This window comes from Cajanus cajan, chromosome 6 (genome assembly GCF_000230855.2).
Source record: "Cajanus cajan strain Asha chromosome 6, NIPB_CcT2T_4, whole genome shotgun sequence".
Classification (NCBI taxonomy): domain Eukaryota; kingdom Viridiplantae; phylum Streptophyta; class Magnoliopsida; order Fabales; family Fabaceae; genus Cajanus; species Cajanus cajan.
This window is the reverse complement of record NC_138522.1, coordinates 39,716,539-39,727,487: the sequence shown is the minus strand read 5'-3', so window position 1 is coordinate 39,727,487 and position 10,949 is coordinate 39,716,539. Positions and strand designations below refer to the sequence as shown.

General features: G+C 31.0%; 1 protein-coding gene across 2 annotated transcripts; it reads left to right on the top strand.

Annotated features, from left to right (window-relative positions):
- The first annotated feature begins 3,420 nt into the window (after positions 1-3,420).
- Positions 3,421-10,013, top strand: LOC109808156 (putative L-ascorbate peroxidase 6, chloroplastic/mitochondrial). Of its 2 annotated transcripts, none has more exons than XM_020371029.3 (12): positions 3,421-3,760; positions 3,850-3,993; positions 5,551-5,671; positions 5,748-5,848; positions 5,941-6,028; positions 7,221-7,288; positions 7,381-7,467; positions 8,732-8,806; positions 8,901-8,978; positions 9,071-9,175; positions 9,373-9,426; positions 9,725-10,013. In XM_020371029.3, the coding sequence occupies exons 1-12, from the start codon at positions 3,545-3,547 to the stop codon at positions 9,875-9,877; spliced, it is 1,290 nt and encodes a 429-aa protein (XP_020226618.1). In that variant the 5' UTR covers positions 3,421-3,544; the 3' UTR covers positions 9,878-10,013. The 2 variants fall into 2 exon arrangements, with proteins under 2 accessions (XP_020226618.1, XP_020226619.1); XM_020371030.3 differs by lacking the exon at positions 9,725-10,013 and adding an exon at positions 9,570-9,696 and having other exon boundaries at positions 3,422-3,760.
- Positions 10,014-10,949: the final 936 nt, after the last annotated feature.

The following is a 10,949-nucleotide window of genomic DNA, read 5'->3' as shown; positions in this document are numbered from 1 at the left end:
CTAGTTTACCCTTTGTTATTTCTATGTGGTTTGGACTGCAATGATCATACTATGTATGAGAGCAGAGCAGGGTTAGGTTGGTGAGTTGAGGCGAGTCTGCAGCTGGCAGATGGAGTTTATTCTTTTGTTGTTTTCAGCTTCTTAGTGTAGCATTGCTGGATGTATTTTGTATACTCTGATTCTTAGCCTCAAATTAGACCTTGTGTATATATTTTAGTTGTTTATATATGTACATGCTCTTTTCTGTGTAGTGCTTTTTGTTGTGCTGTGTGACGACCAGCCGGGTCGTTACACTAATTTCTTCTTATACGTTTCTCTTGTATGTATGGATAGATAATAAGAGAGTAGAAAGAAATAAATAGATAGAATAAAATATTAAATTTTCATTATTTATTAAAGTAGAGAAATAGGAAGGAATTTTTTGTAAGACTGGCGATAAAATATTTTTTCCTCAAATTGAAATTGAAATGAAAGAGTGGAATTTTAATTTTTAAAACATTTATAATATATTTTTCTAAAAATAGAAAAAAAAATGTTAAGAGAAAGTATTTTGTAAAATTTATATTTTTAATTATTATAAAAATATCCTTTATGTAACTCATTCATTTATTTTTACTATTTTTTACTCACCTAAACAAGTATAAGGAAAATTCTTCCTTCCTTTATATGTCTAATTGTCTATCCATATTTCTCTTTTATTTTTTTTCTTATTTCTTTCTTTTATATATATCACTCTTTATTCAAACAAAACATATACTACATATGTATAGAAAAAGGAATAATGTAAATAAAAAAGTTAAATGAAATAAAAGTAGAGTTGTTAAAAATATTGAACAAGAAAATTATCTTAAAAAGAATCGGATTTAATTAGTCTACTTCAACAAGTTAAACAAATTAAGATATCTTAATTATTTGGAAGTTTAAAATTTATTAAATCTGTTTAAGTCGATATATTTTGTATATATGATCTAAGAGTAAAGAACTTTTTATCTAATTGTTAAATTTATAAAATTCATATTTAATATAAAATTATTGAATAATGTATTACTTAGTAAAAGTTACGATGTTATTATAATCCTCCTCTTTTATTTTATTATTGTTCTTTCACCCTTTAATTTAACCAAAAGCAACTAAAAATAAATTGCTTTGTCTCATTCTTTTTTAGTTTCATCAATCTAAATAACTTTAAATTTTCACTTCACTTTAATTTATCTCAATTTCAATCCATTTTATTTCTTTCCTCCGTCTAAATGAAGTGTAAGTGTTGATTCAACTTTTAAATATTGCTTAATAACAATAATATGTGTAGAAATATAAGAAAAAAAAATCAAAATATTCCAATAAAATGCTCTATTTTAATTTGAAGAAAAATATAGAAACATGATTATATGGAAAATAGTTAACTAATTGTGCTTTAAGTTTAAATTATATACAAATATGGAAGAAAATAAAATAAAATATTAATCAAGTGCACAAATGTTTCAACTTACAAATAACATTACGCCAATTCTTTGAAATTTTTATTGCTAAAATAACCTTTTAAAGATTAAATTATTATCATATTTTTTTAAAAAATTATTGCTAAATTAGTTTCTTAAATATTTATAATCTATTTATAATAATATTGTTTAACTTTTCAATTAAAAAAACATAAACTGCACAATGCGTCAACTTTGGGAAAACTAAAAGGTGGTGGATTGGTCAAAAAACAACTAAACATAATCAATCATATTCATGTATGGTGACGACATAGTCTAACTTATATGATTAAGTATATGCGTGAGTAATTATAAATTTGTTGGTATCAATTTGGATTTTAATAAATTAGAAAAATCATGTAGCAATGTATAAATTACTGTGAAAAAAAGCTATTTAATTTTTACTTTTATATTATAAATTAAAATACACAATTGAAAGAGTATAGATAATATCATTTTCACTTTTATTAATTAGACAACTCTTAATATTTTTTCTCTTCTCTACACACACAAACTCCATCTTATATCTTTATCAATATTTTTATTATTATTTTAACTATGCATCTCTTTTGATCTATCATTTTTTTTTGTATTTATTTATATATCACATTTTAATAACTTTTTTAAAAATTGTCAACAGTTAAAATCACAATTTAAATTTTATATTGTAAATATAAATAAAATTTATATATTTAAAAATGTTTATCTACTAAATTTTAATTATAATATAGTTTATACATTAAAATTTTTATTTAATATAAATTTTAATTATATGAAAGTAAATGCTTATATATTAAAATGTATAAATTTAAATATTAGTTATTTTTATTATCACTTTCCTTTTCTTTAATGGAATACAATTACTTTTAATCGTCTACTGTTGATAGTTTAGAATTACTTTCTCAATAAAAATAATAATTAGAATTACTAGAGTGCGGTGTGAGTAATATTTAAATAATATACATAAAATTTTAAGTTATAATCTTATTATTGACTACAGTTGTTCACACAAAAATAAGGTGAAATATTTATAAACCCTTGTATTTATTCATTGCAAGTATTTGCAAAATATTTTAACAATCTTATTTTAACTTAAATATTTTTTTTATAAAATGAATTAATTTTAATTATAATTTTTTCTTCGCTTTTAATTTATATAAATCATTATTTTGTCAATTCTTATAAAAGTAATAAATATTGATTTTGATCTATAATATATATATATATATATATATATATATATATTAATTTTCATCCACCTTAAAATCTAAACCTTTTTAGTAAATAAATAACGATGTGCTTATACATTTGTTGTTACATATGGAGTTACAGCCTTGATTGTCCTCATCCCTTAAGAGAAAACAAATTTGTTCTATTTTAGAGTGATAAAGACTTTATTCAATTCCTTTCCTTTGACCAGGAACTTATAGTTTGTTATCTCATCCAATCTAATAAAAAATGTAAGTTTTCCTCGATTTCATAAATAATGTTATTTTAAAGGTATCATATTTTAACATAATATTACAAATAATTATAAATATTACATGTAATGATAATTTAACTTTTTTGTAATATAATATAAATAGTTAATAAATATTATAGAGACTAAAAATATTGATTCAAAATTTTAAAGAAATACAAAATAAATAAATAAATAAAATTTACACAATAAAAATTAGAATTTATTTATTTAATTTAGATTATAATATATTTAAGTATTTTATTTTAAAAAAATTGATGTTTTATTAATTTCTTGACGGTAAATAATAGTTTAATTATTACAAGGTAGATTACGTAAAACGATTTGCCAAACACTTGAATCCCACGTAAGGGAACGCCTGCGGCTGCGATATAGTGTGACGTGCCTCTTGGGGATGAGATGGGCCAAATAGGTGGAAGTTGGAGCCGTATATAAACAAACGGACGCAAGCAAGCAAGCATACCCTGCATCACGTCCCAAACACTGGCGTTTGGTTTGGGCCACATCATCATCCGTAACGAAAGGAAAGGAGAGGCAACGAAATAAGAAAAAAATATAAATATTAATTAAAGCTCGACCCAACCAAATGGCAGAGCGTGTGTTACTCACTCCTCCTTCACTGCCTTTACCATCTCAACACTCTCCAACCACGATGGCTCTTCTGGGCGGCGCCGCCTCCGCTCGCGTCATTCCCTCCGCCTCGCTCTCCGCCTCTTCTCGTTCCTTCTTCTCCTTCTCCTCTTCCTCCTCGCTCCAATGCTTGCGCTCCTCTCCTCGCATTTCTCACCTCTTTCTCAATCAGGTTTCGCCTCCTCCTTTTCTTCCTCTCTCATTACTTTAATGCGATTCTGTTTGCGTCTCGAACTTGAGCTCCTGCGCGCGATTTTTCAGCGGAGGGCGGAGGTTCGCGTTTCTAGTGGAGGATACGGAACAGTGTCGGCGCCGAAGTCCTTCGCGTCGGATCCTGATCAGTTGAAGAGCGCTAGAGAAGATATCAAGGAGCTTCTCAGGTCTAAGTTCTGCCATCCTATTCTGGTAATGTTTGCTTCTTTATTTTTATTATTTTTCCATTTCAAAGATCACCGTGTGCTTGTATATCGCATATGATTTAGCGTTTCGTTTTATTTTAATTTTAGAAAGTAAAAAAAAGAAAGAAAAAAAAAGCACGCGAGCTTTCATTTTTCTGCAATTTTATGGAATTCGAGCGCACAGGATTTCGCGGTACTTTCAAATTCGTACTCGTTTGGTGGAGACTATTATTGTTGCATAATCATCCAATGCGTATGCTAGTTAATACATTAAATAGTCAAATTCCAAGGCTGCTATTTATTTATTTATTTGTTGTTGTCTAGTTTACTTCTGTTCATGGACTTGCATACTCTCTTTATTAGGGTTTTGGATTTTCTATTTTCCAAATAGACATTTATAATTGATTTTCCCTTTAAATAAAATGATCGCAACTGTAATTGTCATGAAGCACTCCCATACGTTAATTTGGAGATGGACCCCTTACATTGTTATTTCAAGTGTTTTTGTTGTTGAGTTTGAGTTGCTGCCTGTAACATTTAATTAGCGGTTCCTATCCTAGTCCTTGTTGCTTGGTGCATAATTGTTTACGATACTACGAACTTGGCGGTGCAAAGCCTCAGCACCCTTGCAGCACTGGATGCATAATTCTCATTAGAAACCTACTATATATTTGGTTTTTAAGCTCACATAGAATTAGAAAGAATAAAAAAATCAAAGTGACAGCTAATTGGACACGATGATATGGTGATGTAGAACATTCATTGCATCATACTGACCATCATATGTTGATAGTTTCTTCGTTCATCTAAGAAAGATAGTGATAAGGAGCTGTAGCTCAGCAAATTCCAATTATAAAACGAAAGGGTCTCCTATACAAAGAAGAAGGAATTCTGAATTAACTTTTCTGGTTCCCCTTTCATTCATAATCATAATATTCATGTAGTAATATAACAACCTGAATGCAACTTTTCCCTAATGCTTGGGATCTGAAGACACCTGGCCACATCCCTCTTTTTTACATATTTCAAAGCATAAAATCTTAACTAACTACTGATCTGGAATATTCATAAGGAAAATGGTTTGGACTTCCGAATTAAACATAGTCTTTGCAATTGCAACGTTTTGGATTACTATGGGTTCTTTCAGACTTGCTAACAGCTACAGATGGCCCAATTTTGCTGGTCAAGCTGCTGTCTTCCACTTTTGCTGGACCAACTGTGTAAGATGCTTATAAAGAGGCTGTTAAGTATTGATTTCTTGTCAATTCTGACTTCTGAACTAAAGTTTCCAAGGATGTTGAATAAAATTTACAGTGGCCAAAATGACTGAGCTAGTCAAGATGTAAAAAAATAGTCAAGATGTCAAACTCTGATGAACATACAGTCTTCTTGGTTGATAATGTATACCTGTTGAGTACACTTGGATATTTGTCGCGTAATTTTAGTTTGTACCGTACATGGGACTTGAATCTATGTCATATAACTTTAGTTTGTTTCATTGATGATATTTTATTTGCTTATTTTTATTTCAATAATTTACATTATATAGATTTCAATGTGATAGATTCGCTTGGGGTGGCATGATGCTGGTACTTATAATAAGAATATTGAGGAGTGGCCACAGAGAGGTGGAGCTAATGGTAGCTTAAGATTTGAAATTGAGCTGAAGCATGCAGCAAATGCTGGTAAAGATTCATTAAATATTGCTTATTTCTGGTTTTTCTTTGCGGGGTAATATTCCTTAATGAACTGGTATATCAGGACTTGTAAATGCATTGAAACTTCTTCAGCCAATCAAAGACAAATACTCTGGTGTGACATATGCAGACTTATTTCAGTTGGCTGGTGCTACAGCTGTGGAGGTTGCCTCAGTCCTATTTTGGCTTCAGGGCTCACTATTGTTGATCTATTTAAATTAATTGAATGTTACATTGATCACTTTTTTGAATTTCAGGAAGCTGGAGGCCCACAAATCCCTATGAAATATGGAAGAGTGGATGTATCTGGACCTGAACAATGCCCTGAAGAAGGGAGACTTCCTGGTAACAACCATATATCCTGTGGGAGCTTAATTGTGATAGGAAACTCTCTTTGTTTTTCAGTTGGCTGTAGAATGTGGATTGACAAATCTTCTGTTAATTTGGGAATAACAAACAGTGAGAGGAACAAATAACTATTCATTTATAAGGCATTTGTTAATAAAAGAGAAATGCAAGCAACCCACTCCCTGACACACTATTCTAAAATGTTTCCCTGCTTCTCTTTTACATTAAGTTACACCAGTATTTAACAATTAACAGTTAATATTAAACTAGTTGTGATGTAGAAAATGGAAAAAGCATTAACTTTCATAGGCTGATAAGATATATGGAATTGCTTATACATTCTGCCATTCTGTTACATTGATGTTTAACAATCCACAGTTTAATGTAAACTAGTTCAAACCCAAGTTATAGACTAAGAATTTGTTAGGATGCAAGTTAGTAGTAATTCTACGAGTTTCTCTACCGGAAAATACTCCTAATTTTCAGCAAAGTTGTTTTCAAAAGCACTTTTAAGCTTGTATCCAAACAGACTCTAATTAAATCATATTTTGAAAACTGAGAGTGAATAGAAAAGTAGGGAAAAGAAAAGCTTACTTTCTAGGGCTGATAAGTGATTAGAGAATTGCATTTTTTAACTTCTAATAATGCATTCTGCCATTCTGGTGTATTATTCTTTCACAACCAATAATAGGTATCTATATATCTTGGCTTTAAGTAGGCTGGTTAAAAAATCTTATTAACATAAACCTAATCCTGCCTAAGCTGAAAATTCACATAAATCAAAACCTGCACAACCCAGACAAAAGTATAATTTGAATTGAGTTAATTTGGTTGTTCAGACCTGTTGGGTTTTGAACAGCCTCAGTTATACAATTTTATTGATCATTGACTGGAATTCAACTATGAAATTTGAAAACAACAGTAAGATTATTCTTATACCCATAATTGGTAGTCAATTAAGACTCAAGCTATTTACATTTTAAAGTTTTATATTGCTGAAGATAGCCAATATGTAAATGTAGATGTTTTCAATTTGAAAACTAAAATTCTGTCTCTTTAGATGGTGCATTCTTTAGTTCCTTTCAGTGGATAATTGTGGATTAATTTATGATAGTTTATCCTACATTGAAAACACTTCCTTTTTCTAACATTATCAATTGACTATCTTCTGGATATTGTTGGTATTTAGATGCTGGTCCCCCTTCACCTGCTGATCATTTACGTCAAGTTTTCTACCGAATGGGTTTGAATGACAAAGTAAATTTGCTTTGTTTCCCATAAGGATTAAGTTAGTTTATTGGATTCTGTTCCTTCGGCTGACTTTGACCATAAATTTACTGTATCTGCAGGAAATTGTTGCATTATCTGGTGCACACACACTGGGGCGGTCTAGACCAGATCGCAGTGGTTGGGGAAAGCCTGAGACTAAATATACGGTATATTATCTTCCTTTTTGCCCAAAAGTCAGAAGAAATGATTTTGTAGAAGTCTTTGAAATCTTTTGAAAATTGAAACAATATTCTAAATTTAGTTTTAGTATTTGATACTGTAATACCCTTAGCACTATAGGCATTGCTTTTGACAATTGACACTAATAGTGTTTGGTTGGAGGGAAACGGAGGGGAGTGGAGGAGTTTTTATATAGTATTATTGTTTGGTTCAATTTTTAGAAGAGGAGGGGGTCAAAATCCCTCCTCATCCAATTTTTGGTTCCCTCCAATATGGAGGGGAGAAGGGGGGATGGGGGTGGGAAGAGATTTAAAAACATTTCAAGTGATTGACTAAAATATCCCTACTTATGTTTTGAAATCCAAAATTACAAGGTTATAAAATTTAATTTTCAAAATCCATCCCTTCTCTTTGTAAACCAAACAAACAAAGAGTTATTTCCGTCCACACCCACCCCCAAAATAAATAAAAAAATCCCTCTTATCCCCTCCCCTCCTTTGAACTAAACACAGACCCTAATGATAGCTTTAGGTAATGATCAAAAGCAGAGGATATTATGTTGTTTGTTAAAACTTTGGATTACTCGTGTAGAAGATGGCCACTATTTGACATCTCTATCTCAATTCATAACTTAATTCCCACATAACAACATCAAGTCATTTGACTGTATTTTTGGAATGATTGATGAAAAGATAATGTGTGCTGCATATATTCGAAGGCTCTAGATTCATTCAATTTTCTTACTTTCTCACTGTGATTTTCCCGAATCTCCAAACTTTCAGTAGTGTTTTCTTCAAGGCTCCCTAGTTCCACATATGCCTCACCTTGAGCTTTTTTTTTTTTTTTACTAATACAAGTTTGTGATTTAAATATTGATTATGGTGCTGGTTTCTACTTTACAAATAAAAGTTTTGGACTTACTCTAAATAGGTTTTTGTGGCTTAATTCTTTCTTGGCCCGTTGTCAAAAACAATTACTTGTTTTTCTGTTGCACTTTGAAATGAATACTTGATGAAAGGGAGTTTCAAGGGACAGTGCAAATACATATTATGGTTAAAATCATCATCATCAACATCAAGGTTTGTTTATAGCCAATTACTCTGTTTTGGAGTGGAACACATTGACAATCCAACATATTTATCCTGAATTTTAGATAGTGTGGTCTTGCTGATAATCAACTAGCTTTCAATTATGGAGTTACTTGAACTCAATAAAACAGCAGGAAATTTACATGTATTTCTCACTCTACAGAAAGATGGGCCAGGAGCACCTGGAGGACAATCCTGGACAGCTCAATGGTTGAAATTTGACAACTCTTACTTCAAGGTCAGAAATATATATATTTTTCCAGGTAGTGGTAGAGGAGAGGGCAGTATTCTAGAATTTACCTTTTTCTTTTTGTAACTGTGGTTACATACAGGACATCAAAGAAAAAAAGGATGAAGATCTATTGGTATTGCCAACTGATGCTGCTCTTTTTGAAGACCCGTCCTTCAAGGTAACGTAGCCAGAGTTATATTTCATGGCTATTACAATTCAATGCAAAACTTCTGTAATATGCCAAACAAACAAAAACTCTGACATATTCAGGTATATGCTGAGAAATATGCCGAAGATCAGGAAGCATTCTTTAAAGATTATGCTGAAGCCCATGCAAAACTTAGCAACCTTGGAGCCAAATTTGATCCTCCAGAGGTCTGTTCATTTTGAGTTAGCATTACTGTGTTTTACAAATTAAGATAGATATGCTTGTGTGATCGGTAACCTGGAGATTCGGTTCTTGTGTACTTAATTTCGCTACGTTTTTCTTTTCATGTCTATGCATATTTGAGTCCAAATAATATGACAATTGACCTAGTTACCAAGAATTTCCTTTGCGATCTCTTTGCCAGGGCATTGTGATAGGGGCAGAGAAGTTTGTAGCAGCCAAATACTCCTCTGGAAAGGTTCTTATCTTGCACAATTTATCATATCTTACTATTCATTTAGTTGAATGCAGAAAATTTATGAGATACCTTTTCATGAAAGACTAGCATAGGATATATATTTGCATATTGTTCATTGGTTTACTTTTCCTGGTTTGGTGCAGGAGTAAAAACAAGTGTCATGTTTTCTTGTGCCAGTATCTTTTAGTAATACAAGAAGAAGCTATTTTCAAATCAAGTGATATCACATATAAAATATGGAAGTTTTAAATGAAGAAGAAAGGAATAAAATTCAATAGTGTGCCTATTTGAATTGCAGAGAGAGCTGTCTGAGGCTATGAAGCAGAAGATACGTGCTGAATATGAGGCAGTTGGTGGAAGCCCAGATAAGCCTCTACAGTCGAACTATTTTCTAAATATCATGATTATTGTTGCTGTTTTGGCACTTTTGACATCACTGCTTGGAAGCTAGTTGAATTTTTCTTCTTCTGGTTTTTGCTATTATTGCATTGGCATTTGCACACTTGTACTAAGTTTTACACATGGCAGCAAGTATTCTCTTGATTGAACAAAAATAAGCACTTGAAAATAGCATATTATTGCACTAATTAATCATGTAACCATGATTTGGTTTGGGATTTGGGGAGTTATATCAAAACATGCCCCTAATGGGTTAGTAAATGAGTTGGTAAAGGCTAGTGGATCGGTGTTGTACATGTTGTCCATCTTTAGAATGAATCATGATCCATCTCCAATTCTTGAATTTGTATAATCATGAACATTAATAACCAAAGAATGTGTGATAACACTATTTTCAAGGACTTATCTGCGTGATGTGTAAGTCTTTCAGAATATAACAAACCTTTCCTAATAGTAATTGGGATAGTAGAACTATTAGATTTTTTGGTGAAAGTAACCCAAGAGCTCACAAAGGAATTGAATAGTAAAGAAAAGATGCGTGTAGAGAGCTTTATTAAAACCTGAAATACTATTATATTTATCCTGAAAAAAAATAACTTCTCAAACAACTTAAGAGCAGATCATCTAGCAAGTAGCAAGAGAATAAAGTAAAACTGACTCTTAAAAGACCAAGTCAAAATGATAAAATAACACTTGGTCTAAAAGATAAAGTCAAAAGGACTAAAATAAGTAACATATCTTTTTGATTAAAAACTAAACTATTTTAAAATAAATTTCTAGAACTTATTTAAATAAATACATTAACCTTTTTCAAACATGACTCAAAGTATACAACATTTAGTACCTCATGATTTGATCATTTATTTATAAATTATTCCTTTTTTCTCGGCTGTTAATTATCCTAATCCTTTACATCTTGCCTTTGCCTTTATTTTCCTGACAGAACATTAGAGAGGAGGGTTGGAATGGCAAAGTTTACGAATAATAAGTTTCATAAGTCCCTTTTTGAATTCTACTCTCTTTATGGATCATAGGCTTAAGTTTAAACAAAGATAAGATGGAACATTTCTATCCTCATTTCTGTAAGAAAAAACTTGGGTTCACAGGTTGGATCTCCTATGCCG

Excerpts from the sequence above, each read along its gene's own strand:
- LOC109808156 (XM_020371029.3), top strand. The coding sequence starts at position 3,545 with ATGGCAGAGCGTGTGTTACTCACTCCTCCTTCACTGCCTTTACCATCT. Across the intron at positions 7,289-7,380 it reads GAATGGGTTTGAATGACAAA|GAAATTGTTGCATTATCTGG; the intron begins GTAAATTTGCTT and ends CTGTATCTGCAG. Across the intron at positions 7,468-8,731 it reads AGCCTGAGACTAAATATACG|AAAGATGGGCCAGGAGCACC; the intron begins GTATATTATCTT and ends CTCACTCTACAG.